Source organism: Thrips palmi, unplaced genomic scaffold (genome assembly GCF_012932325.1).
Source record: "Thrips palmi isolate BJ-2018 unplaced genomic scaffold, TpBJ-2018v1 HiC_scaffold_12, whole genome shotgun sequence".
NCBI classification, from domain to species: domain Eukaryota; kingdom Metazoa; phylum Arthropoda; class Insecta; order Thysanoptera; family Thripidae; genus Thrips; species Thrips palmi.
Genome location: NW_023144623.1, coordinates 10,958,117 through 10,985,098, shown reverse-complemented (window position 1 = coordinate 10,985,098; position 26,982 = coordinate 10,958,117). Strand labels below are relative to the sequence as shown.

Here is a 26,982-nt window from a genome sequence, read left to right as displayed (position 1 = left end):
GACACACTAAGAATTGAGATGTTTGAAAAAACTTGAGACGTTTTGAGCTGCAGAATTTTTTTTGCCTCTTTTCTGACAATTATTTAGCCATTCTCTAGTCACATTTGAGTTGTTTATTTTGCTAATTTGTGGAAACGTAAGAACAAAATGATTGTGTGTGAAGTTTGGCAGCGGGCCCCGAGCAGACGAAAATAACCCTACTTCACGTACGAATTGTCAAGCAATTATTCGATCGAGGCAACAGTATTTTTTGTAAATGTGGTATTGTCAAGACCGGCGATAACATACTTCGTCATATTTCAAATAAATAACTTAGTGAATAAGCCTGACTTTTGTCACAGCCATGGTCACAAATACCATAAACAACACCCCGATCACGGGACAGCTTCGTAGCCCCACCGCATGGTGGCGTCGTGTCGTCCCCTGCGAGTGTAGGCACAAAGCAGGCTCGTACCGACCCTCTGAATTCAAATATTAGAGTAACATCATGCAGATTCGGAAACTAAATTTTGACCGCTTCATTCCGGACCCCAGTGTCGTCACTCAACTCGAAATAAAACTTATTGCGCCTGTCACACTATGCAATTTCTTTCAAAGCAGTCTGAAATTCCTCTTTCGAACTAGGCATTCTCAGCCAGGTGCTGGAAACAAAAATACACAGAAATTTTAAGGGGCCTTTCACCAACAATACTGGCATTTTTTCATCCCCATTGTTCGATCCACTGTAGAAGCAGGCATGTCGGCACGTCTAGCTACAATGTAGTAACCCTGTAACCCTGGGTTTCTCAGGAGGAGGAGGGAAATTTTTTCCACCTGTTCTATCAAGTATAAGGAAACAAACAAATTTTAGACATTTTGAACTTGGTAAAGTAATGGAACAAAGGAACAATAAAGTGATGCAATGCAAATACTTTTACAAATGAATCATACCCCCATGATAATGCTTAAAAATACTGTGAAATAAAATAATAATATAGTCTCTCCCTATGTACACCTAAAATTAACGTAATATTAAAGAATCTTATCACAATATCACAAGTAAAATAAAGTCCAATTGCTTCGTTTTACGGCAGGTTTCAAGCTCAGGAGGGATTGGGATTTTCACCTGGCAGTCAGCCAGGAACAAATTAAAATTATAACAAATCACAAATGACTAAATCACTAATGACTAAATCAATAATGACTAAATCTTAAAAAATGACTTGAACAGCAGTCGGGGGTGGCTCAATCAATCCACGGATATTCTGATCCAAATATTTCTCTTTAATTTTAGAACAGAAATAGAAATTTTATTATTTATTTGCATTATCTGATCCAACAAAATCGAATGCAATTGGTATTAATCAGAATGATTCAAACTTATTGTATTTTTTGTTCTTTTATCTATATTATCTCGAAGTTATTGAAACTGGTGGAAAGCCGCGACTGTCGCTGCCACAAGACAGAAGTTATGTTGATTTGTGTTCTGGCGGTTTGGGGTCGCACGCTGGTAGGCTAGTTCTCAGGGTTTGCGAGAAATTGAGTGCAGTGCAGTGGCTGCTGCGAAGCTATAGCATGGATGGGAAGTTTCGTAACATATATCTTCAGTGGCAGGCTGATTGATCCATGAACGTGTGCTGTTCGTCTGCTTGCTACCCACTCCACTCAAACCGCAATAAATTCACGCACACGAAACTTCTCATTCATTGTATAGCCCCGCAGCAGCCACCCATACCATAAGAATTAGCCTACCAGCGTGCGACCCCAAAACACCAGAACACAAATCAACATTACTTCTGCCCTCCGGCAGCGACAGCCACGGCTTTCCACCAGTTTCAATAACTTTGAGATAATATAGATGAATAAAAAAAACAACAATAAATTTGAATTAATTCTGATTAATACCAATTGCATGGGATTTTGTTGGATCAGATAAGGCAAATAAATAATAAAAATTATACTTATGTTCTTAAATTAAAGATAAATATTTGGATCAGAATATCCGTGGATTGATCGAGCTCACCCCCAGCAGTCAACAAAGGGATCACAAATAAAATTGCCTCTACAAAAATGAAAAAAAAAATAGACAGACATAATTCATAGATTGTAAAGGTGTGATGAGTTCATTTAAAAAAAACATTAAAATATGCAAGGCATAAGACAAAGAAATTAAGAAACAATTTTTTATAAGTAACCATGACTATTGTTGAGCTAAGTACTTGGCTCTAAATTGTTTGTACTCCTCAATGGCTCTAGACTCTATTTTGGGTGGAGGTTCCACAGTATTACTCCAAGCACCGGCCGGCCGGCGAGGCGGATAGTTTCAGGCGAAGCACTAATCAAACGACTCGCTAATCGGCCGCCCCATTATGCATTCCGCGGTCGGGACAGGTCAGGGCGAGGCGCGGCGAGGCGCGGCGAGGCGCAGCGAGGCGTCGGCAGCGTGCTCACCTGGTGTTGTTGGAGTCGAAGGGGTTGTCCGTCAAGGAGTGCGCTGCGGCCTGCTAGGCCCTACAGGGAAGTACCAGCACCCAGCATGGCGCAATGTCAAGGCGTGCGAGGATTCCAAAGTCCGCCTCGTTTCGCGCGCTGAACGTGTCCTGTGCACGTGCACTGTACAGGAACCCGTGACGGGTTGGGGAGATGGTCGGTAGCGGGCATCGGAGGGAAAAGTCGCGATTATGCGGGAAAAAAGGGAAATGTCCTCTAGCGGGCAGCCGGTGGTATGGCCATGGCCTACCCCTAGGGCGCTACACCAACAAAATGGCTCCTGCCATGCTTCCATTTTCCTTTTCACTCTCCTGCACACATCCGCACAAGAGACGGCGGCTTGTGCTGTCCAGCCCTCTCAATTACTTTCTCGTCGCCTGCCATCACTATGCGAGATTTGCACACTTTATTGGTTCAACTGAAATAACACTCGTGTAACTCGTGAAAACCTGATCAAAATTCGCACACCTCTGAAAGCTGAAAACTTATTCTGACATTCTGCAGAACTCAGACCATCAATTTTAGCATAAGTTTTCAGAATTTCAGCTTTTAGAGGTGCGCGAATTTTGATCAGGATTTTAGACATGTCTCTGACACTCTGAAAAAATTTGCACGAGTGAAGCAGACCAGCATATAAACAAAGCCGGCACAAATCCGGAGTTCTCTACCAAAGTCCCTACTATCTCGGAAATGGATCCGCCGCAGTCGCGTTTTGGAGCGTGCACACTTCACGAATTTTTACCCAGAGTAGCTGGTCTGCCGGTGTAGCGCCCAAGAGGTAGGCCACACCACCGCCTGCCCGCTAGAGGACATTTGCCTTTTATCCCGCATAATCGCGACTTTTCCCTCCGATGCCCGCTACCGACCATCCAGCCCCCTGGCCCTCAGGTTGCCCCCCCCCCCCTGCCCCACGGGTTGACACCCAAGCCTAGGACGCGGATGCTGCCGACGCGCCCCTGCAGCCACGCTGCAGCAGACGACGCGGCCGCGCCGTGGCGAGCCGCGTCGACGCCGGGAGAGGAGAGGGCGACGAGAGCACCCCTCCCCTCCGCCCGGCCTACCGGCCCCCACCCTTTGGTTGATCGACGGCCACGTCCGAGACGACGCCGCGCGTCTCCGTCGCGCTGCCGGGCCGGGCCTGCCTCGGCCTGCCTCGGCCTGCCGTGCGGCAAGGAGGGACTAGGACGTGGCGCGCCCCGCACGCAGCCCGGTTCCGCTCTCGGCGCCCTGGCGGTGCCGGCGGACGGCGGACGGCGGTGTCGACGGCACGCAACGCAGAGCACAGCCACGCATCCCATCCGACCGCCACTCACTGCAGTTCAGTCTACTCTATGGTTCAGTCGTTCAGTCGCGTCTCACAGCCTGACAGCCCCAGCATCACCGTGCCGGCGTCCTGCTTGCTGCCCTGCGCTCCTTGACGGACAACCCCTTCGACTCCACGTCGTCTGCTTCCCTGCTGGCCACTGTAAGTGTTTCTGCCCTGGTGATTACGGCGACCCCAGGAGGCCCAGGAGGCCGTGGCCGTGGATACGGGCCGCGGCTCTCTGGCTGTCATTTTCGGTTTCACAACAAGCAGCCGCGCCGCGTAGCGCCGCGCGGTGTGCCGTGGGCTGTCGGCCGCAGCCATGGCCTGCCTGGCCAGCCGGTCAACTGGAGCAGTCGGGCCGAGGTGGCCGACGATGTATGCGCGTTCTCGGTTCGAACGGCCGTCCACTGCAGTCGCGATGTTACCGATACCGCAAGGAGTGGCGCGACGGCGCGGCCATGCGGGCTGGGCACAGCACTGCAACAGGTGCGGGCGCCTGTCGCTGTCTCTCTCGCACTCACGGGGCGTACCCGGCGTACCGAAGGGGTGCGAGGAGCGGAGTCGTTCGGTTATGAGGCAATGGCTCCGTGGAGTGTGTCCAAACATCCCCCTCACCGACCGCGGAGAGCGATGCCGGCCATAATTATGCCAAAGCAATTAAAGGTCGTGATTTGCAGCGCCAGAAAGCCCCGTTCGGCGAGACAGGTGTCTCCATGGCGAACGCACCTGGGCCAGAAGACCGGTGGAGGCGGTCAAATTCCCGGACGCGTTTTGAGCTCCAGAGTCGCCTAATGGGACTCGAACCAAGCGTAAGGGCAAAATGTGCTATTTGTTAGAGGCACGTAACGGGCGGACCTGTGCGTCCGTTAAGAAAAGTGGGGTGAGGTGGGGTGGGTAGACACTGGGCCGGCGATCCGATACGTCAAACGACGGACAGACAGACGCGTTTCGCCGGGCGAGGCACCAGGCACAGCCACGCCGGCGGCCGGCCGGCAGTGCCGGCAGCAGCCGCTGCAGGCGAGGGGAAGGGGGAGGGGTGTTCAAGGCACCCGCTGGCTGACAGCGGTGACGAGCCATGGACGGCCCTGAATCCGCCACTGCAGACGCACAGACAGACGGGCCGCCACGCCAGCCTCTCGTCAGTCTGCGACCGGCCGGCCAAAGCGAGCAGAGAAGTGCGGTGAGTGAAGCTTTGCGGTACCAGCCTAGCGCGGCCAAGGACTTTAAGTGACCTAATGAGCTCAGGATGACGTGTGCGATGCACGGCACGCCACGGCACGCCCGCATCGGGCTCGGGTTGGGGCCACGTGGGGACTCTGTCATAGCACATTTTGCCCTTGGCCACTTGGCAGACAGACAGGCTGGCAGGTGGACAGCCGGACAACCCGCCTCGGGAGCGGGCATCCCAGTTACCTTGCGTCGCCAAACGCGCCAGGTCGCCAGGTCGCCGCCGCTGGGCCAAGTTCGCACGCTGCGTGGGCGTGGGCCGGCCGGCCTGCCCCTGCTGCCCTGCTACTTCCTTTGGTGTGAGGCTAAATGAAATGAATTCTGTTGCAGTGCCATGGATGCTGCCGCCACCGCCACCGCCACCGCCACCGCCACCGCCGGCCCCGTGGGTGAAAATGTCCAGTTCCCGTCTCCGCCGCGTTAAACTGAATGGCCACTGCGGCCTTTGCTTGACGGTGGACTGTTTTTTCTGTTGCAGCTCATGTGGGTGTGTTTGAATTGTGAAGATAGAAAGTTCAAAACAGATCGAGCTATGATGGACCACAAAAAGAGTGAGTATCGACCTTCGACACCCAGCTCTCTAGTACTCATGAAGTGCGTCCCTCGCGTTGCGCGTCGTTACGAGACGCTGCTAGCACGCATCGCGTAGCTGCCCCCCTCGCCCATTCCCTTGCCGAGACGCCACGTCCCGCCGCGCCCCGCCACACCCCGCAACAGTCTACACACACACGCTTTTGAGCCTTGAGTGCGTAGAACGCATAGTGCAGCGCCCCCCGAACCCCAGTCCCTCTCGAGAAGCGGCGCGTCGGCAGTCGGCAGTGTGCGCCACTCTTGCTTATCTTGAGGTCGGGTTCGGGTGGCGCGCCGGCCGGCCGGCCCCGCTTGGAGATGAGGCTGACACGCCGCGTGCCGCAAGGCGCCTTGCCCTAGTACCGAACACAACTTTTACGGGTATTGAGTATTTATGTGATTAGCCACCAAATTGTGCATCCTCGCGTTGAAACAACGAAAATGATACCCAACACAAGTGGTATCGGACATATGAGTGTCCCACCGTCATTGCGAACATGTTTAACACAAAACAATGGCACGTTAGGATATTCAAAAGTTATACTAAAATTGACATTTTCATGAATTACCATGCGTGAGAAATTTGTCAAAAAAAGGGTTCCGAGTGTTTACTCTTTGAAAGAAATTGACAAAATGTCACATTCATACATTTCAATAAACATCCCCATAAGTATCGTCTGCTTTCACGTTAGCGTTAACGTTTTTTTAATGTCTAACTCGTTTTTCAGGTACACGCCATGAAATTAAAAAAAAACCCGTGGCGGCGGAGGTCTACGAAAAACATATGAAGCAGTTCGGCGGGCGGGGTAAGCAAACTTTCTTCTTAACGTTCAGCAATGCATTTGGCTTCAATATTTTGTTTCTAAAGCGACCTCTAATTATGGTTTTCCCCTTTGTTCGCAGGCAAGGTAAGCTGGGAGAGCTGGGGCAGGGCGGGAGGCAGGGAGAGGACAGGCAGGAAGAGGAGGGGCAGGAAGAGGAGAGACAGCAAGAGCGCCTCGCCTCGCGTTGCTGGCCGCAGCAGTGCGCGCGGTGGACGTCGTTTGGCTCATCGCTCCTTGGCATTGACAGCTGCCACGCCGCCGTCTCGCACGCAGAACTAGACTTAGCCTTGTGTGTTTTGTGTTACAGGACAGGCAGCCCCCGCCGCCCCAGCAGCCCCACCAGCCCCAGCCGCCGCCGCTGCGGCAGGAAGGGGTGAGTTACTAGTGTACTAGTGTACTGTTGTGGACGGTGTCTCAGACCTATCCTGCCCAGGGTTCTCTTGGCGCTAGAAAGGTATCGCAGTGGATGTTAGGTTTGGGAAAGGCAATTGACGCAAGGAACGACGTAACACGGAGTAAAGTTACTTGTCACTATAATTCACAGTTCTCGTCGGTGGTTCAGGTTCGATACACAGTGCCCTCGGGCGGGCGAGTCGGGGTGTGCACGCGTGCTGCCGTGCGCGTCGCGTGGGACGTGCCACACTGCGAGACTACCCCCATCCGATGAGGGCCTGCAGGCCCCATAGGGGCGCCCTTAAGGGGGCTCATTGGGGTTGCGCCGTCCGCGCGTGAAGAGTGATGGGAGTTGATTCAGTTTACAGATCATGCAGGGGTATTTACTAAATTATTTTCCCTTGGGGAAAAATCTTCCTTCGTCTTTCATTGGGACGGAAAGTCTTGAAAAACTTTTTGGGTTATCCTAAAGATGTATAGAGGAGAATTTAGAGACTGAATTTTCAAATTCAACTTTTGTCCTAAGATACAAATTTTCAAATTTTTACATTCCAAAACAGTTAATTTTTTGCCTTTTTTCCAAACTTTTTTGTGTTTGTAGACAAAAGTAGGGCTCCCATTGAAAAATCCTCACTATACTTTGTCCACAAGGCATCAAATGGCGGCAAGAGTGATGTTATCATAGAAGCAGCACAAACATTGTTCAACGTTAACATGCCATTAGATACTATGAAACTTGCCTCTTTACCAAAAGATTACCAGGTAGTCACTTTGTTTGCATCAGTTTATTTTGAGTTTAAAATGTTTTTCGGTTAACCGAGAAAACGAATGCGGAGGATTCCGCACAATCTGATGTGAGTAATTGTTGATTGGCTTGTATATGTCCAATCGGAATTCGGCTTGTTACAAGAGACACTTTACCTTGCTGTCCGCACCGCCTCACGTCATCTTCATTTTCCTCTTGTTCCATTTTTTCGCTCGCTTGGCGTTTTCCTTAACATTATCTTCTGTTTCAAAGGGAAAAATCATTTGGATGCCATCCCCAATTTGTCTATTTTCCACTGTCCCGGCATGATGCCTGAGTCACTAGTATGCTCAGCTGATTTGTCAACAATGGAGTCAGTGACAATTAGGCCAGTTGCTTCTGTCATTCGGTCGGGTTCAACCTATTTCACTTTGTGTTTTTGATGGTCTCAGGTGAACGGTCAGTCCGAAAACCTCATCACGTCAACAACTACCCTTGGTGTCAAGCGCTCGGCTTTGGGGGAAATCGGTAATAATGTTGTTGGGTGCTCCAATTCTGTGGCTACTTTGGAGCCTGGTGCCCTCCCAGGTCAAAAGTAAGTGTCAATTTCATACTCAAGTCACTTCTCGTGCTTATAAAATTAATTTCCCTTGATGTCCTGTTTGTGTAGGGAATTTGTCAAACCTATTCAGAGATCCTACTCAACTGGTAGTTGTATAAATGTAAAGCCTCCCAAAGATTTAGTGAGACCGCTGCCCAGTCCTAACATAGCAGCAAGAGTCAAGCGCACAGTCAGTAACACCTCAGTGGCATCGGTTGTACTGCCTGCCCCTCAAACTCAACCGTCTGTCAAAGGTAAGCGGCCACAAGCTTGTTTTTGCCTGGAGTAAGTGCCTGTTAGACTGTCATTACCTGGATTCTGTTTGCAGAGGAAGATGCTGCAGTGCAGCCTGAAGATTTCGTTGAGGATGTTGACAAAGCAGATGAAAACAACCCATTGGTTGTTGCCGACTACTTAGACCTGCTGTGCTCCCGAGAGGTAACTTTTTCCCCTTCTTTGTATATTTTTCTTGCTCTTAGATATGTCACTTACATTTTTTTCCTGTGTCTGTAGGAGAAGTATCCTATCAAAAAAGGCTTCTTGCATGAATCCTATATTTCACCTAGGATGCGAGCAGAATTGGTTGATTGGCTTGTAGATGTCCAATTGACATTACGCTTGTTACCAGAGACACTTTACTTTGCTGTCCAAATACTTGATAGGTATCTTCAGGTGAGTTTTACACAATTAATTGTCCATTATTCCTGTCCTGTTTCACCCAATTTTCAACTTCTTTTTTTGAATTTTAGGCCGTCCCAACTGTTGGGAAAGAGGAATTGAGGCTGGTTGCAGTGGCTGCCATGTATGTGGCTTGCAACTATGATGAAGAGGATAGGCCACCCACTGATGCCTTTCTTTCTGCAACCAAATACAACGAGGAACTACTTCTTTCCATGGAGGATCAGATTGTTAAGAATTTGGATTCCAAATTATTTTGTTATCCAATATCTCTTAACTGCCTTCGCCGGTTTAGCAAAGTTTTGAAGGTATACATCTTTCATGATAATATTGATTGTTTTACCTTGAAGCAAACCTTGCGAATCACATTGCTTCTCTGCTGCAGGTCAAGACCATTCATCACTACTTTTCCAAGTTCTTCCTTGAACTTGCCTTGATGGAGTATTCTCTCTGCCACGTTCCGCCCTCTCTTATTGCTGCTGCTGCCCTCTACATTTCTCTGTGGTAGGATTTTTGAAAATTTGCTGCCTTTTCTTTCTTTGCCTTGCGACTTCTACTACTACTTTTTCTCCTTGCATTGCAGCATTCTTGAGTTGAACGAAAAGACTGGCCCGCAGAATTGGGATGCCAAGATGGTACACCACTCCTCATACAAGTTGCCAGAGGTGGAAGAATGTGCAAAGGCTTTGGCTGCTGTGATTGTGCAATCCTCAACCTGGAAATATGAAGTGAGTAGCCTCACGAATCTTGGAGCTAACTTTGGGCCTATAATCTTACCTCTGATGTTAAAATTTTCTTTTTCTTTCAGGCTGTTAAAAAGAAATATTCAAATTCTAAAATGAAGGAGGTTGCTTTACGACAAGAGTTAACTTCAGAGTGCGTGATCCGTCTTTCAGAGGGCAAGAGTCCATTCCCTTAACTCAATTGACTCATCCTCATTTGCATGTTATGTTCATGTCCGAACTGTGTGATAAATTTTATTATAATTGTGCTCTGCACAAAGACATGCATGTTCTTCAAGATCTCAAGCAAGACTGAGGTTTTTAAGTGATAAATGATATGTTTCATTAAGTTTTAGTGTAGTGATGGTAACCGAATGTTCCACTTCAGTGCTCCATGGTTTTTTGTAATGCTTTTTAATCACATTGACAGTAATGCGTTGCCTGTTTCGTGCAGTGTCTATCTATACTGAACTTATCAACTGATTCTGGACTTATAACTGTACTTCATATTAATATTTTTCTGCATGGTAAGATTTCAATCAGTGAACATTGTCAGCTATCAATATGTAGGTTTGTAAGAGATGTCAGAATGAAACTCTCAATTTATTAAGATTTGCCTCAACTGTCTCTACTGTAAAAATTGAGTGTAAGCGGCAAGTTAAATCCATTAGTCAGAAGCCAGTCAAAAAGTTGCATTAGCAATCCATAGTCTCAATGAATGGTTTGTTTGTTGTATGATTTTAAAAGCCATAAGTCTAGTCTGAATTCAGCCTCCTTTGCTCTGTCAATTTTCCATAGAAGATTAGGGTTTCTCTTTTGAAGGGCTCCATCACCTTCTTGTGATAATTTATCTAGTTCTATGTGCCAACCTGGTTGTAAGCGGCAAATGAAAGTTCTCCATTAGTCAGACTCCTATGTCCAAGCCAGCCAAATAGTGGAATTAACTATCTACAGTGTGTTTTGAATGTGTTGTGTTCTGTTGAGTGTTGTCTATGAATGTTTTGTTTGTATTATGATTTTGATTTTGAAATGTGTCGATATACCATTTTGGGCTCTGAAATATTTAAATTGAACATCAATACGGTGTATCTTGTAGCTGTATTACATTTTTAAAGTTAGTCTAGAATGTGTGGATGAACTCTGTTCAATGTTGTGGCTTCTGTAACATTTTTAACAAATCTGGCTCGAAGTACTGTAGTTTGTCTCCATTTATGTTCAGTTGTCAATATGGGGTTTTAAATTAGTCAAGAATGTGTTGAACTTGAGATATTGTTTAACAAATTTGCCTAAGGATTAAGTATATTGTGTGTCACTTATGTGTATTTATGTCACTTTTAACAAGAGCGAAGCTAATAAGGGATTTTTATTTATTGTTTCAATATTTTTTTATCACTGTTTTGTATAGTAGTGTTGTGCTTTTTCAGCATATATTTTATATACAAAAAGTCTTTTATGTGTATATAATTTTATTAAACTCACAATAGTTAAAAGCCTTTATTATCTTCTCTCATGTCAGCTCCCTGGGCCAAGTCTCCCCCACGCAGTGAAGCCCTGGCCTCATGGGCGCTTCCTTTGTTATCTACACTCCCAACAAAAATTAGCGGAACGCACTCTCCGCCGTCCACTGACTTTTTTCCCTATATTATAGTATTTTTACTCTGCAGCTTACTGATTTTAGAGCGTTACTGTGATACAGTAAAATTTAACGGTAACTTGCAGAAAAATTTATTCGGCCTATATGGAGAATATTAGGCTAGGAAAGTCAGTAATAATAGACAAATATTTACTGCAATATAGACATTTCATTAATGTCAATACAAAAATATGTACAAATTAACAGAATACATTGTTCACATTTACAGAAAATTTAGTTCATAATCGCAGAAAAGTTTGTCAGGTTTTCTTGGCAGGGCACAGAATAGTTACTCTGTGACGTACAGAAAATCTTGTCTGTGGTCTGTAGACAAATTTTACTACAGTTAGTAGAAATTTTGTTTGTAATTACAAGGAATATAAACTGCACTTAACAGAGAATATTAACTATGGTAGAGAAAACACTAGCCACGATTTGGGGCAAAATTTCACTGTAGTTCACAGAAGAAAAAAGACTGCATTCTTCAGGAAATGCTTGGCGGTTGGGTGGGAAGTGGAGTAAAGCCCCTTCAAAGCAGGAGGTAGGCATTCCCGCAACACACGCCTGTCCGGTGGGCTGCCTATCATGCTTGCTGCAAATGTTTCTTTCTGCTGATGGTATAAAGCACATGCTTCTGCCGCTGATGCTGTAGATGCTTGTTCAATGCACTTCATAAGGAATGTTGACGCACGATACAACCCAACTTTCCTTCAATTTCATTGTTGAGCACTTGACCGCCAACACATCAGCATAAGACACCTGCAGTCAAAGAGATTTTTAGTTTTAAAATACAATTCTATTCCAAAATATACTCAAGACCAATTTAACAGCATGTTAAAAGCAAGAATTTTATTATTTAGTGACAAACATACCTGGGCAATTGTTTCAGCTGCTGGTGCTGACGGTGTCTGTTCTGGAGTGATCTGCTGTGTTCATGCTGCTTGCATCCCTCTACTTCACCTCCAACTGCAACTGCTTCGCTGACTCTCTGAAATGCTTTGCGTTGCTTTTTACTTTGTGTGCTTTTCTGCACAATTTCTAGTAAGGCAAGCCCTTTGAGCATGCATTTGACTTAAATCTGTGTGAGATACAATAGATGTCAGGTTAAACTTTTAATTGGACATTGAAAAAATTGAATGATTTGATATTTTTGACAAACCTTTATACTAGAAGATGCTCAAGTGGTTCTAATAAAGAGAATGTGACTTCTCAGCACTGCATGGCTACATCCGTTCCCACTTCACTGCCTATTTCACAATGTGGTCGGAATATGAGCTCTCCTGGGTAAAGTTATCTGCAAACAAAAAAAGTAGGTAAGCAAACACAGACACACACACTCAAACACAAGCCAGTTATTCAAATGTAAAATATGAGATCTATTTGACAGAGAATAACACATTACCTTGAAAGATAGGTCCTGCCTTAAACATTTTGATGAAAGCTCAAAAATGTTTGCCTCCTTCCCATATGAGGACAAGCTCTTTAAAGACTGAACTCTTTTCCACAAACTACATTGAACTGAAAACAAGTAAAAGTCACAAGTTGAAAGCTCAAAGTTATTATGAGATGTATTGAAAGAAACCAAGCACTTCATCATACCGAATTTGAGGAGCCATGCTGGTCGGATTCACTCACTTTCCACTTCAGATTTAAATTTTGGAATTATATGGTGCAGCAACACTTCATCATGTTTCTGCCACAGGAAAGTTCTGTGAGATGTTTCCATAATGCCCTCGATTATAGTTGCTTGTTCAATGCACTTCATAGGGAATGTTGACGCACAATACAACCCAATTTTCCTTCAATTTCATTGTTGAGCACTTGACCACCAACACACCACATGAAACGTCTGCAATCAAAGAGATTTTTAGTTTTAAAATACAATTCTATTCCAAAATATACTCAAGACCAATTTAACAGCATGTTAAAAGCAAGAATTTTATTATTTAGTGACAAACATACCTGGGCAATTGTTTCAGCTGCTGGTGCTGACGGTGTCTGTTCTGGAGTGATCTGCTGTGTTCATGCTGCTTGCATCCCTCTACTTCACCTCCAACTGCAACTGCTTCGCTGACTCTCTGAAATGCTTCGCGTTGCTTTTTACTTTGTGTGCTTCTCTGCACAATTTCTAGTAAGGAAGCCCTTTGAGCATGCATTTGACTTAAATCTGTGTGAGATACAATTTCCAGTGACCGTGGCTCTGACTCCTTATGGCTCCGCCATTTTATTTTATTTAATTTCTTTTCTTTTCGTTGGGCGAAGCCAATAAGCAAAATGGGTAAAGAACTAGTAAAAATGATAAAAAAAATACCTGATAGACAAAGAATTGTACTCCATTAAAGAGTTCCTTGCTAGTGATCCTGTATAAATTGTGTAAATTGTTTCTGTCTGTGACCACATCTCATTAAGATGAATAAAGATATTATTATTATCCACCGAGCATCTCACTGAACTCATTATCAACTACCTAGCCAGCTTAAATCTCGTTGTTAACATACAAAAAACCAACATCCTGTTCTTTTCCCTAAAAAACTCCACCCAGTCCGATGATAAAACTCTAAACATTAATAATATCAGCATCACAGAAAATCAAACCACTAAATTCCTTGGCATACATGTAGACAAAACTCTTAACTGGAAAACCCACATTACTGAAACTGCCAAAAAGATCCGAACAGGCATCTTTCAAATGAAACAGCTTGCCCAATGCGTTGATAATAAAATCCTATATAAAACCTACTTTGCTCTAGTATACTCCCATCTTAATTATGGTACATCCATCTGGGGAAATGCTCCCATAACTGAACTCAAAAAAATCTTTTGTCTACAAAAAAAAATCCATTCGAATCTTGGCTCACATCCCCTTTGATCAGTCATGCAGGGGTCAATTCCGGCGACTTAACGTCCTGACTTTATTCGCTATCTACATTTTTCAATGTGTTATGTACCTCTTCTCAAACAAGAGCAATGTACTGCTCAATTGTAATGTCCATAGTCATAACACCCGAAGGAAACATGACATTCATCTAAATTTCTATAGAGGTGACTTCGCAAAAAATAATCCACTACATTCTGGAAGTCTTTACTATAATAATCTCCCCTGCTATATCAAAAATTGTTCCGACCCCAGTAGGTTTAAGAGAGCCCTCCAGAAATTCCTCATAGATGTTGAGCCCTATAGCGTTGATGAATTTATGAACTTTAAGTAAAGCAAATAGTTAAAATGTTGGCAGGCTCTTACCAGTATGTACTGGCTCACTCACTATAATTGAATAATGCTGCTCATGTATTTCTTATTAGTATGTATTTCCTATCAGTGTACTGTGTCTCTCACTAGTGTGGGATTGTTGCTTATGTACTTTACTTCCTTACATTATTTTATTATTATTATTATTATTATTATTATTTTATTATTATTATTATTATTATTATTATTATTATTATTATTATTATTATTATTATTATTATTATTATTATTATTATTATTATTATTATTATTATTATTATTATTATTATTATTATTATTATTATTATTATTATTATTATTATTATTATTATTATTATTATTATTATTTTATTATTATTATTATTATTATTATTATTATTATTATTATTATTATTATTATTATTATTATTATTATTATATTATTATTATTATTATTATTATATTATTATTATTATTATTATTATTATATTATTATTATTATTATTATTATTATTATTATTATTATTATTATTATATTATTATTATTATTATTTTATTATTATTATTATTATTATTATTATTATTATTAAGTATGGTACAGGGTTAAGATTATATAGATTCTAGTTGTAAATTAGGACAAAATAAATTCAAAACCTTTCCACAGCTAAACAGGATTAACAAATTTGATCTAAAATATCACAAAGAGACAATGGAATTAAAATTTAGCTTCAGGAAAATACTTTCATTCCCCTGACCCAGAAGGCTTAACCAATTGTGGTGAATTAAATTCCGAAAATGTTTCATATCTGTAAAGGAAAACAAAATTCATAGAAGCAGACCATTCACTTGAACAAAACTCAACACAAGTATGATTCAATTAACTAGCACAAACCTTGGCTTTTTAATTCTTCTCTTTTTTGGAGCATTAGGTGATTTAAAGATGTCAGCTTCAGACTGTAACCAAGAAAAATTAATCAACTGAACTCCAGAGAACTTGATTTCAGAACACATTTGTGTCAGCTATGACTTACATTCTCTTTATCTTTTTCAAGATCTCCATCCTCAGCGAAATTTAGCTTCTTTGCTACAGGCATATGTGATAAGGATCTTTCCACCTGAAACAATGCCCAGTCAACAATTCAAGTAAAAATGCAACATAAAACTAAAGAAATCATTATTCAATTTATTTGTGTTCCTTACATGTAGTTCGGCCTCTGTGAGGCGTTTAAATAAGGGTGTTTCACGGTAATCAGTTTCCATATCTGGATCATCAGTTTCGGTGTCAGATGCAACAGATGAATCGAAACCTTCCAAACCTTCAACGTATGTCTCATTCAGGGGCTTTTTAATTCTTCTCTTTTTTAGAACATTAGGTGATTTAACATTGTCAGCTTCAGACTGTAACCAAGAAAAATTTATCAACTGAACTCCAGAGAACTTGATTTAAGAACACATTTGTGTCAGCTATGACTTACTTCATCACTTTTTACATCCCCATCCTTTTCATTTGAGACCGAAGATCTCTTCAGTCTTTCAGTATCATCATTGATGCTACAAAGTTTTTCATTTTCTTCTCCTAGCAAATCATATTTCTTCTTTAATTCAGATTCACCTTCCACAGGTACGGAAGCATTCTCTTCTGCTTTTCTTAACTTTTTACGCAAGACAGCAATCTAGGAGGAGAATAAAAGCTTACTAGTACGCAACAAGTAAGGCACCTAATGTCACTCAGTTCAGATAATAATAGATAACAGAATGAAAAGTTCTAAAAGGGCAAAATAAAATCAGGAAACACTGAGAGCAAGTATGTAACAGAAATAATTATCCATAATATTTTGAGAAATGACTATATGAAACCTCTTTCTGAAGGCGAAGTATTTCGGCTGCTTTTGGGTCCTGGTTTATAATAGGCTTGTTTTTGATGTGACGAGCTCTATCTGCATACCTAAGTGTACTTAAAGTTTCTTCAAAATTATAATCTGCAGGACTGGCACATGCCACCATCAAGGTGATAGAATTGCCACCCAGAGAATCTGCACAAACACACACACACACAGTCAGGATTTAATATTCAGAAATAGAAGAAAAATTAGGCTGTCATTAAAAAATAACATAAATAAGCTTACCTTGCAAGAGCCTGGTAAGTTTGTGGTCTCGATATGAAACATAGCCTCTCTGCTGTCCATCACCCAAAGCAGATATCACATTCCCCAAAGCCAACAAGCCCTTGTTAATAATAACACCTTCTTTAAATCGCTCCCCAGTGGCACCAGTTTTTACGGACCTCTCAGATCCAGCTAAGTCTACAAGACGAAACTTAGAAACCATGTCACCACCACTGCAATAAAATGGATTAAAGATGGAATCAAAAATAAATTTGTTACTAGGTGGATTAAGAAAATACAAACACAAGAAAATTTATTCATTAAATATTGGTGGAAAAGAGGGAACTACACTGACCCATTGTTTTTCTTACACATTTGTATGGTAAGTGTGAAAATAGCATGGCTCCTGGAGGACTGTGCATTCATTGCTGTAGCACCAGTAGCACGGGCAGCAGAGCCCTTGAAAAGGAAGAGAAACAGTAGAACAAAAAAAGGCAACCCAACCAAACAGACCCAGATTAAATTTTTCTGTATCTCCATACCATCGTAAGACTCTTGAATGTCTCCTCAACACTCTTTACTTCCAAGTCAACGAGTCCTGGGATGTGAACTCCTCTGGCATCTTCTCGGATGTCCACAATGCATTGGTCCCTTGGTTTAGTGCTACATGCCATCAAGTCAAATAACTGTTCTTTGTAGAGCTGTAATATTTAATGCTGTCAAAGTTGTTTATTCTTCAAATTCATTCGTTACCACAGACAATTTACCTCCATAAAAGATGTTGATACTTTAAAATCTTGATCATGGGAATGTGCTATCTTTTCAAATATGTCGCTCACTGCTCTGGGAATGATACCCATTTCACCTTCACCATTGTAACACGTTCCCATTGAGTGAGTCTTACCAGACCCCGTTTGACCATAAGCTAGGATAGTCACATTGTAGCCTGGAAAACATTGAACCACAGTAAGGATTAAACAGATCAACAGCCAAGGGTAAAGCAAAGTGGGAAAGCCCAAAGAAACATACCCTTGAATAACTTGGGCACTAAATTCTTTACAGCATTGTCATACACCTCAGCCTGGCTAGACTCAGGACTGAACACATAGTTAAAAGTAAAAGCCTGGTCTGTGTTTCTCATCACCACCTGAGGCTCATTGGGTATACAGTCGATGCATGACTGGCACCCTCTGCTCAGCTCACTAGCTGAGAGGGGGCGCACCCTCAGGGCCACACTGATGGCGTCATCCATCTGCAAAAGAAGGAAGCTACAGTTGTGACGCTTAACAACCTGTTGCACAGAAAGATGTTGGTCAAAGCGCTTTGGTAAAACAGGTAACACATAGAAATTAAGTTCATCATTTGGGACCAAGAATGAACATGAATGAAATGAATGGAAAATATAAAAGATTGAAAAGGTTTCTAAAATGGTCTGTTGACCAAAACTGATTGATTAAAATTGGATTGTGTAACTGGAAGTTATCATGCCCGAGGCATGTGAGGAATGACAAGCAACGAAGGGGCAGAGTGGGAAACAACGCTTATAAACTTTCCTTCTCAGAAAAAAAAGCAAAACAAAAATAACCAAATAACTCACTGTCGAGGCACAACATAACTAACCGTGAGCCAAATGTATACATGGCCTACCTTGCAACTGCTGGCGGTGCATACAACGCTAGAAAACAGATAATCTCAAAACAAATAGCGAAATCTCCAGTCTCCAAGACCAAGACACAAGCGTGAGAACGTCAAACGTCAACCGAGCCGTGCGCTACTGCCACCTCCACCCCTCCACCGCGGCTTCCCTAGAGGCCCGAGTTTCAAACAAAAAAAAACACGGTCGAAATCTTTGACGTCACTCTGCTCCTAAATTCTTTCAGGTGCCCTACCGGTCGTCGTAGAGTCGGTGCGCAAGTCGGCTGCTGTTAAAACGAACAACCGAACGTGGTATACCCGTGAATTTCGTTAAACGACTGTAAATAGGTAAGGTTTTATGATTGAAACGAATCGTATTTTTCATGTTACGGTTTCGGAAGTGCCTTTCTCCCTTTCTTGATTATTCTACCATTCAAAGAAAAACTGAGAGAAGACGGAACGTGTAGTGCGTTTTGCGAGAATATGAAATGTCATTGCAATGAAATCGTGAGCAAATGTGCAAAATTGCATTGTTAGGCCTCCATATGCCAACCTGAGTACGGTTAGTGCAGTTGCAGCTTATGCTGCAGTTATTTCGTTGTAAAATTCTTCGAATAGCGACAGAATGAGTTTGTGTACGTCTAGCAGACATCGTTGTTTACAAGGTCGATGGCTGTGTGTCAGGTTAGGATCTTCATCACACTCACTCACTGGCGTTTAATGCGTCAGATTAAGAAAAATGACGCAAGAATAAATACAATTCATATTTTAAAGCTTGTTTCCCACCTGGTTGAAAGATAGCCTTAAGGTCCTAAAGAAAATCTTGTTTTCTTTGTCATCTGTTCAGCAAAATTTCATGTGAAGGTTTTTTTAACGACAAATATGGAATTTTGCCAATTGTAATATCAATTTTAATTTGCTCACACAGCACAAATATTTTAAATTGTCCCTCTCTATCTAGAATTTTGGCAAACCACTTCTGTGAAGCTTGATAGGACGTTGAATTTGTTATGAAGCTTTATGATGACATGTGCCTATTGTTTCAGTATTTTCCTTCTTCATGTTGTATCTGTTGGTGATTTTGTATATTGAAAGTAGTTTGTAGTCGAATCTGGCCACTGCCAAATGTTTTGCTGGCATAATCTGAGTAGTAATTTGACAATATTGGTTGTTGGAGATAACCTTACTTTATTGTTTAGTTACTGATGCATGCCAATATATTATCCACTTAGAGCTATAGAGACTAGTTGTCATTTTCTGGGATTTTCGAAATTTGACTAGTTGGCTTAAGACCGACTCAGCTTCATTATTATATATTTTCTGACTCTGAGTTGTTGAAAAAATAATTGCTCAGAGTAATAAAGAACAACATTTCAAATCTTAATCATATATCTGGCATGGGATAATTTTGGGCATATTAATGCATTTTGCTCCTCAAGTTCCTACCCTAAGGTTAAATTAGGAACAAGCCAGTTTTTTTTTTATCAGCAAATTAAGTGGCAGATATCAAACTGCAGAATCCAAATTAATTTTCTACGATTTCAGATTCTCCTACATACATTGGTGGAAATAAATGAAGTGGCTTGGTGGAGGGGTCTCAAACGGAATGCTGCCCCGCAATAATGGGCAGGCTGCATCATCCCATCAGCTGATACGTCTGCAGGTCCGTCTCATGTCTCTCTCTGGCATTCAGGACCTTATCTTTTTAGCTCAAGGAGTGGAATTTGTAATTTTTGCTTAAAGGGGATTTAAATAGGATGCTTTGTCTGGTTTGTGGCTGTTTTCTCTTTTGTATTTCTGTAAATCTTTTCTTTGTATTTTAATTCCCTCCTTAGCATGGTATTTAAAGGTTCTTCTGTGAAAACTGTAATTGTATTGTGGTGTTGTAACAAAGTTTGGCATCTAAATCTTCATCTATACACAGTTTCCTGGAGAGGGGATTAGACCTCAGCCTGCACGCTCTCAAGATGATGCTACTGTAGGCTACTTATTCCAAAGACCGCAGAGCGATACCGACTTCCCCACACCCTATGGCAAACTACAGGGACGCTGGGCTCTTGGCGATGAAAGTATTATGGAATCGGTAAGCCTTTGACTCAGGCTTCAAAAATGCAGTCTCTTGCAACAAATACTTGAACTAACATACATGGGAAAATGGCTTTTACTGGAGATGCAGACTTTGTTTCACTTTCTATCACACTAACATTTTAACACAGAAGTGGGAACATATTTTTTTTTGTGCTTTGTGTTTTTAGAAGTGTTTAAAAAACTTGAGTTGTTATAATTTATTTGTACACTATCTTTCATTGAAATTTTCATTCCCTTTCAGCCTGCATCTGATTCCCTAGTATTCGTAAACAATCTATCAATATCACCCCAGCACATGGGATTGGCTCTTGTGCAACACACACAGATGGATCCCCTCGCTCAATCATCAAGAAACGGACAGGTAAGTGGCTTTGAAAAAAGTAAATTTTTGTGAAGGACCTACCGTGCCACCTAAATATGTTGAGCCAGTTTTGATCAGCAGTAAAAAAAAAATTTTTTGTGTTCAAAAATTTAAAAACTTTTTGAGTAAAATATTGCATGAATGGGCTTTGCGTGACACTGGCGGCTCGAGCAGAAGCTTTTGCATCTGGTTGTACGTAGCAGCACTCGCGAGCTTGTGGCGCTTGCAGTGTGTGCGTCGTGCTTCCACACGTGCGTCCGGCTTATCTGTCTAGATGTCATCGGGCAGCCTGGCAGCCTGTCACTGTCACGTTGCGTGGCCGCGGTAACGCGAAACCGCGCGAAAACCACGGGTAGGGTCCAGCAGGCTGGTGTCGCCGTGGATGTCGCCGCCGTCGCGGTCTGGCGTCTCTCTCTCTCTCCCTGCCCTTGTCGCGCGCTACCCTGCCCATCGGCCGGGTTGAACAACCCGGGGTCCTTGGTCCTTGATCCGAACCGCGGTTCAAACCTCCCTCGCGAGCCGCGACGACGGCCCCGGGCTGCCCCGGCGCATGCGTAATGGCCGTCGCCGTGCTATCGCCGTGGTGGCGGCGCCGGCAGGTTGGCACCTCCGAATGCCTCAGCGTGCCCCTCCCCCTCCCCCCTCCCCGTGCCGCCCCTAGCATTCCCCCACCGCGCACGAAGCGGACCCGGCGTTCTTCCTTTGTCTACACACCAGTCAGTTCGTTCGGGGAGTTGTAGTGCTCTGCGCGGTATGTGCGTGACACAGCGACCTGTCGAGGTTTTCTGTTGAAAATGGAGTGAATATATCGTGTAATTTTGTAGATTTGAGTGCCTTGTACATAGTTTTTGTTTGTCAGTGAGTTCGCGGTGGTGTTCGTTCAGTTTACTTTCGGTTCCGTGGAGAAATAAAGTGAGAAATAAGTGTACATAGTGAGCCCCGGACGAGTCGGCTACTTTGTTTTCATTGTGTGACAGCCTTAACACGTCTCTTCTGTAACATTGGATGCTAACAACGAGACACGTAACTTACAAGGATATGAAAGACATGGGCCCTGATATGGTGAGTTCACATTGAAATTGCGGCTTTAACCTCAAAATGCTGCAATCTTTGGTCGGCAAACTTGCTTATTTTCGGGAGCAACAAGTGTGGGGCCTGACGCATTTTTCTCGTTTCTGGCTGCCATTTTCGGAATTTTAATCTTGAGAAAAGGACGTTCCTGCTGTTACGGCCGCGGCGACGTTCGTCGCGTAGGTCAGGATTTTCCGCCGCGGTGCGCGTTCGGCGCGGTGGCTCGGCGGCGGCACGGCGCTCCCCGCGGCCCGGGTACGCGGCGTGCTCGCGGGCCGAGGACGACGCTAGCCGGCGGCCGAGATGATGACTATTCGCGAAATTTGGTCGTCCTAGGGTCCTGGGGATTGGAACCGGGGCCCCGGCCGTTGTCCTGGTCGCTGCCCCGGCAGGTGAGTGCCGTCGATGTCCTCCAGGGGGGTTGTCACGCGTCGACTGGGGTTCTCCATTCATCGGCGACCTGGTTTGAAATTTTGAGCCCCTGGGGCGCTGCGGGGCTAGTGGGCGGTCTGTGCCTCCAGGATGAGTAGTTTCAGCGCCGCGGCCGAAATTCTGCAGGCCGCCGGAGCGCGGAGGGGCCGACCTAACCTCACATCCTTTGTTTGGAGGTACTCGTCGGGGCACCGGCTGGGGTCGGTTGGGCTCTTCGGGGCCTCAGGCCGCAGGCTGGGGCCGGCAGGCCCGGCCAGTCCCGGCCACCCCAAGCAGCCTGTGCAGCAGGCCTCTGGCTGATTTCCCGAGAAATATACATCGGAGATTATGGTCACCGGGAGGGTTTTCCCATCCACGCTGGGCGCGCGTCGTGCCGCAGCAGCGGCGGCTGCGCGGCTGCCTCGGAGATGGCCGTCCCTCGCAGTCCTGCAGCCCTGCGGAGCCCTGCGGAGCCCTGCGCCCAGGACTGCGGAAGGTGGCGGTTTCGGACGCAGGAAGGGCGAAGGACGCCGTTTAGGGACGGGCCCCTTCCAAGGCAGTGCGGCGGGGCGGCGGCGGAGCGGCAGGGACAAGATGACGACCCTCGGTGTGGTGTGGGTCTCGGTTGCGGGGGAGGGGAGGGGGACTGGCGAGGATCAGAACCTGTTTGAAGCTCAGCCCGTGGTCCCACGCCGCCCCGTCCCGCCCCGCCTCGCCCCGCCGCAGTGGTTTCTCGCGGCACCACGTCCTGCTGAAAGGAAGGGGTGGTCGGGGCGGCCGGGGGTGTTTCCGGCACGACACGACAGGCCGCAGAGCAGATCTCCGCCTCCTCGAGGACCTCGTGCCTGAGATGTTCACTGAGGACCGCGGCGGCTGTGCCCAGGGCGCGGGTGCTGGAGGTCCGCGCCTCGCGCCCCGACTTGTAGGGGTGCACGCCGGCGACCCTCCCGGCAGCGACGCCGCGACGCAGCAGCTCGCAGAATCCTCAGGATGGCACTGCACGGGGTGGCGACCCGGGCGGCGCGTTTCACGCTGTCCTCCCCCGCGACGCCGTCGTCCTCCCCGCCGGACCTACCGACCGGGTCCTTCCTTGATCGATTAACGCCGATGAAAAGGCGAGTGAGTGAGTTGATAGCGCGGCGATCTGACTACAGCGCATCTGAGCAACCAACGTGTGAACGGAGCGGCAACGCCGCGCGGTCGCGCTCGGCTCGGCGCGGTCGGCTTGGCCGTGGCCCGGCTCCGCTCGGCACCGGCTCGACTCGAACCCGTGTCTTTGTTTATGGTGGCGCGGGCACGGCGGGCACGGCAGGACGGGGGGCCCGCCGGCTCGACGCCCGCCCCGGTGCCGGTTCGCGACCAGCCCCCAAGCAACCCCCCGGCCGGATGTTGCCTAACTCGCGGGGGTGGCCGATGATGACTTGTCGATGCCGGGCTGGGCTCTGCAAGGCTCTGCCTGGCAGGGCCTTGGCGATGTCGGCCTGGCCCGATGACGCCGCGACTTGTTGGCGCCGAATCGGTTTACTTTTCGCCCGATTTGATCCCCGCCGCGGCGCGCCGGAAGCGCTGCCTGCCCTGCCTGCCCTGCCTGGGGCCGCAGGAGATTGTGTTGTGTTCCTGTGGCGCCTCGCCGTGCTCGCTGTGCTCGCCACGCGAAGCTTCCTCAGCTCGTGCTGCTCGCCATGCTTGTCCTGCTCCGCGACCTAGCGCACGCCGCGCTTTATCGCCGAGCGCTGCAGTGTTGTGCCGTCATGGGCTCTGAGAGTTGATATTTTTGGTTGCCGCGTTCACATCGGAACCCTAGCCGACTCCTTTGCCCCCTCTCCCCGAAAAGTGCCCCGCATTCCCGCAATTAGGCTTTCCCGGTGTCTCCGTCTCTCTCTCTCCTCTCGCCGCGGCGGCTGCCTTTCCTCCTTTTTCTACTTCTTGGACTTGACGAAGTTTCTCCCGCCGCATTGACCTGGGCGCGTCGTATCGCGACTGCTCTCGAAGGAGCTGGAAGAGGAGGAAGGCTGTACTACACAAGTTATTCCGGGCAAAAATGGAAAATGAGGAACGAAAAGTTGGCCGAGCTGGCGCGGCTGGCGGCTTTCGACGGGCTTTCCGCGCGTTTGCCTTCTCTCCCCTTCGGAGAGGCCGTGGTGTTGGCTGGCGCCAATTTTCGGCATTTTATTTACTCGCTTTTAATTTTGCAGCAGTGAAAAGGGGGTGGGGTGGGGCATCGGGGTGGTTGTACTAGAGATTTCGCTCGACTTAGCGGGCTTCCGAGCAGGCCGATACCGAACAACGAGTTTGTCGCTCTCTGTCTGTCATTCGCACCCCTTGTGTAAAGCCCCACGAGCGAGAGAGAGAGAGAGAGACTAAACGAGGAAAGCTCTGTGCAGCCTGTCGCGTGTCTTCTAGGACGGCGTCGATCTTGGCGGTGGCGGCTGAGGCACCTGCGGGAGGCGGACGGAGTTTGCTGGTCCAGCAGCGCTGCCTACGCGGGCCTACGCGGCCCGGCCTCCCCCTCCCCTGGTTGATCCTGTTTGATCGCCACCCCGCCCCGCCCCGCCGCCATTTCCGATTCTTTTCGCTAAAATTTCCTTCCATCCACACTGCCGTGGGGCTTTACATTTGGCGATGGAGAGGGAAGGGGGTGGGGCGATCAGTGCTCCGCGCTCCGGCGGCTGGTCGCTGAACCAGCGCCGTGCCTGTCCGCCAATTTGCGACAACTTTTAATCGCCACGGTCGATGGCGCTTCGCCGTGCTTGGCTCCGGCCTTCGACGGCGACCTGGCCGCCTTAGGGACGGGCCCCTCGGGCTCCTCAGCCACCGCAGACGTGCGGCGTGCCGGCGTGCGACGCAGGACGCTGTGCCCTTCCAGGCCCTCCAGGCCGGCTGGCTGCTGGCGTGCATTCTGCACGGCGTTGTAGTACCTCTCGTTGCTGTCTTGCTGTCTGCGTGGGTCGGAGGGTGGCGGTGACGGCGGTGCCGGCTGCGACTTGGCAACCCCGCGCCGCTGCTCCACGCCGCCCGACGCCGTGCCGTGCCGTGCCGTGCCGTGCTGCGCCGCATCGCACGCGTAGCCATGGCGCAGCCCGGCGTAGCCCCGGTACGCCTCGCTCTGCTCTGCTCTGCTCGCTCTGCTCCGTGTGGCCCGGGCTGCCGGCCCGGGCTCGCGCCGCTGTGGGGCGCTCCTCTGGCGATAAGGTTGGGTCCTCCTCGGCCGAGCAGCGAGCACGCCAAGTCCCTCAAGGAAGACATGTTCATGACGAGCGAGGCACGCAAGTCACGGGGGACGAGCAAGTCATTGGCGGGCCAAAGCGGCCGGCTGCTGAGGTTGGCTGAGGTGCTCCCGGCTGCCTCCAGAGCGAGATCTTTGCAGCTCGTGGAGAACGTCGGCGCGGTGGGCGCAGGCGACGAGATGGTGCTCGTTGGCGGCCTGTCGCTTCCTTCGCGTTTTGTTTTGGTTCGGATTGGCGCGGCCTGACGAAGGCCAGTGGCCGCGCCGCCGGTTCCATTTTTACCCCGCGGAGCCTAGCCGGCCGGCACGGCAGGCAGCAGGCGGGCGCCGCGCCGTCCGTCCTTCGGTGAGGTCATCGCCGTGGCCGCGCGCCTGGGGGGCCTGGGGCCCGGCGTGGCGGCAGTGGCGGTGCGCCGCGTGCAGTCTGGGGCCCCCTCGCGTGCGCGGCCAGCGCGGCGCTAAAAGAAAAGGCTTGATCCGATGAATGGATCGAGGAGACGCCCTGTGCGAGCCGGCCGGGGAATTTCTCTTGGCGTCGCTAGCTTAGCCGGGCCTCGCGCTGACGAAGAAAGGTTCCCGGAGCCGCCGCCTCGCCTGGCGTGACCTTCCAGGACCTTTCGGGGCCTTCCGCTGACGCTTGACGTCCTTCTAGGGATTCATATTCGCATTTATCCAAGTTCCTGGTAGGCCAGCCCCAGCCAGGCCTGGTGGGCGCGGTCACCTTTGGCGCCCAGCGCGCGCACGCGTGTGTGTGTCTGTGTGTGTTTGGGCCTACGCGATAAGCCGGTCGGCCCCGTCGGCCCTGCACTGTACGACGCGCTGGCCGCCTCGGCCGCCTCCTCGTCTTGCCGCGTGGGGTTCAACGAGTTGACTCACGCTGACTCACCGACCCCAGGGCCCAGGCCTTCTGCAGGCCGCTTTGCCGCGCGCGCTTTCCTTTCGAAATGTTGTCGACCCGCGCGCCGCGCTAGCGACGCTAATGAACGAGACCAGCGGTTCGATCCCCGGCGGCGGCGGCGCGTTTGGTCCAGCGGGGTGGGTGGGCCGTGGGCTCGCTGAGACACCTGGTCGAGGCCCTGGGCGCTCTCGGCGCTTTCGGCGGCCACTGCCCCTCGGCCGCCGCGCCGCCGCCCACCCCCTCGCGACCTTGACCCGTCCGGCCGGTGGCGCGGCGACATGACGGCCTTCTTGGCGTCGACGGCGTCCTCGTCCTCCTGGTGGCGGTGCTTGCCGCTGCGATTCGCCGATAAGGGCGTAACTGCAAGCTTGTCTTTACGCCTTCCGGCGTGGCCAACGTCCCCTCGGCACGGAGGCCGGGGTCATCGCGCCGAGCAGGTCGCCGTCGTGGCGGCCGTCGGTGCGCCGCGTCCGTCTGCACGTCATGAATTCGGCATCGGTGGCGCGCGCCGCGTCCGGAGCGATATTGAATCCTGGAGGCCTGGCAGTGCCTGGCAGGCCGATGCCTGCCGCTTGTCACGGGGAGGCGGTGCCGGCGACGCGCGGCGACGTCAGCGAGGGATGCTCCGGCGGCTCCGCGCGGCTCGGGCTGGCCGGCCGGCCCGCCGCCCCCCCGGCCAGAGGGGCGGCAGGGGCGGCCTGGCGCCATCCTCCCCCGCGCCGCGGTCCCGGCCCGTCCCGGCCCGTCCCGCATCCACCGCCAGGCCGCCAAGTTGGGAGTGCGGTGCGTCGAAAGGGGTTTGGGTTTGGGCAAA

General features: G+C 47.9%; 3 protein-coding genes and 1 long non-coding RNA gene across 12 annotated transcripts in view; 2 read left to right on the top strand and 2 right to left on the bottom strand.

The window, feature by feature from the left end:
• Positions 1 to 3,722: 3,722 nt before the first annotated feature.
• On the top strand, positions 3,723 to 11,032 carry LOC117640131 (G2/mitotic-specific cyclin-B-like). Its single transcript, XM_034376394.1, has 14 exons — positions 3,723 to 3,934; positions 5,333 to 5,387; positions 5,481 to 5,553; positions 6,301 to 6,378; positions 6,476 to 6,480; positions 6,704 to 6,769; positions 7,987 to 8,129; positions 8,205 to 8,389; positions 8,464 to 8,573; positions 8,649 to 8,807; positions 8,885 to 9,121; positions 9,199 to 9,317; positions 9,397 to 9,541; positions 9,622 to 11,032. The coding sequence occupies exons 2-14, from the start codon at positions 5,337 to 5,339 to the stop codon at positions 9,730 to 9,732; spliced, it is 1,482 nt and encodes a 493-aa protein (XP_034232285.1). The 5' UTR covers positions 3,723 to 3,934; positions 5,333 to 5,336; the 3' UTR covers positions 9,733 to 11,032.
• A 290-nt stretch (positions 11,033 to 11,322) lies between these two features.
• Positions 11,323 to 14,565, bottom strand: LOC117640133. Its single transcript, XR_004587398.1, has 6 exons — positions 13,131 to 14,565; positions 12,768 to 13,017; positions 12,571 to 12,686; positions 12,328 to 12,462; positions 12,041 to 12,246; positions 11,323 to 11,927 (listed from the first exon to the last, which is right to left on the bottom strand). It is a non-coding gene; the product is annotated as an uncharacterized LOC117640133 (long non-coding RNA).
• Positions 14,566 to 14,957: 392 nt separating this feature from the next.
• On the bottom strand, positions 14,958 to 18,290 carry LOC117640644 (chromosome-associated kinesin KIF4-like). The gene is made up of 12 exons (XM_034377358.1): positions 18,126 to 18,290; positions 17,508 to 17,730; positions 17,246 to 17,424; positions 17,021 to 17,179; positions 16,834 to 16,937; positions 16,500 to 16,711; positions 16,231 to 16,406; positions 15,849 to 16,046; positions 15,574 to 15,771; positions 15,405 to 15,488; positions 15,266 to 15,327; positions 14,958 to 15,179 (listed from the first exon to the last, which is right to left on the bottom strand). The coding sequence occupies exons 2-12, from the start codon at positions 17,728 to 17,730 to the stop codon at positions 15,116 to 15,118; spliced, it is 1,659 nt and encodes a 552-aa protein (XP_034233249.1). The 5' UTR covers positions 18,126 to 18,290; the 3' UTR covers positions 14,958 to 15,115.
• Positions 18,291 to 18,310: 20 nt separating this feature from the next.
• Positions 18,311 to 26,982, top strand: part of LOC117640641 (pumilio homolog 2-like) — a 109,192-nt gene continuing 100,520 nt past the window's right edge. For 3 of the 9 annotated variants that reach the window (XM_034377352.1, XM_034377350.1, XM_034377348.1), the window contains exons 1-4: positions 18,311 to 18,461; positions 19,659 to 19,776; positions 20,038 to 20,196; positions 20,443 to 20,562. In XM_034377352.1, the coding sequence (XP_034233243.1) occupies positions 19,687 to 19,776; positions 20,038 to 20,196; positions 20,443 to 20,562 (369 nt within the window). In that variant the 5' untranslated portion in view covers positions 18,311 to 18,461; positions 19,659 to 19,686. Of the gene's footprint in view, positions 18,462 to 18,656; positions 18,676 to 19,658; positions 19,777 to 20,037; positions 20,197 to 20,442; positions 20,563 to 21,241; positions 21,625 to 26,982 lie in introns of those variants that run through there. The other 6 variants (XM_034377349.1, XM_034377351.1, XM_034377353.1 and 3 more) reach the window with 6 other exon arrangements.

Bases quoted from the DNA above. Each gene is read 5' to 3' on its own strand.
- LOC117640131 (XM_034376394.1), top strand. From the start codon at position 5,337: ATGGATGCTGCCGCCACCGCCACCGCCACCGCCACCGCCACCGCCGGC. The intron at 5,554-6,300 runs GTGAGTATCGAC...CTCGTTTTTCAG, and splicing joins TATGATGGACCACAAAAAGA to GTACACGCCATGAAATTAAA. The intron at 8,808-8,884 runs GTGAGTTTTACA...TTTGAATTTTAG, and splicing joins TACTTGATAGGTATCTTCAG to GCCGTCCCAACTGTTGGGAA.
- LOC117640644 (XM_034377358.1), bottom strand. From the start codon at position 17,730: ATGGATGACGCCATCAGTGTGGCCCTGAGGGTGCGCCCCCTCTCAGCT. The intron at 17,425-17,507 runs GTATGTTTCTTT...AATGTTTTCCAG, and splicing joins AGTGCCCAAGTTATTCAAGG to GCTACAATGTGACTATCCTA. The intron at 15,772-15,848 runs GTAAGTCATAGC...TCTTGGTTACAG, and splicing joins GGGATGTAAAAAGTGATGAA to TCTGAAGCTGACAATGTTAA.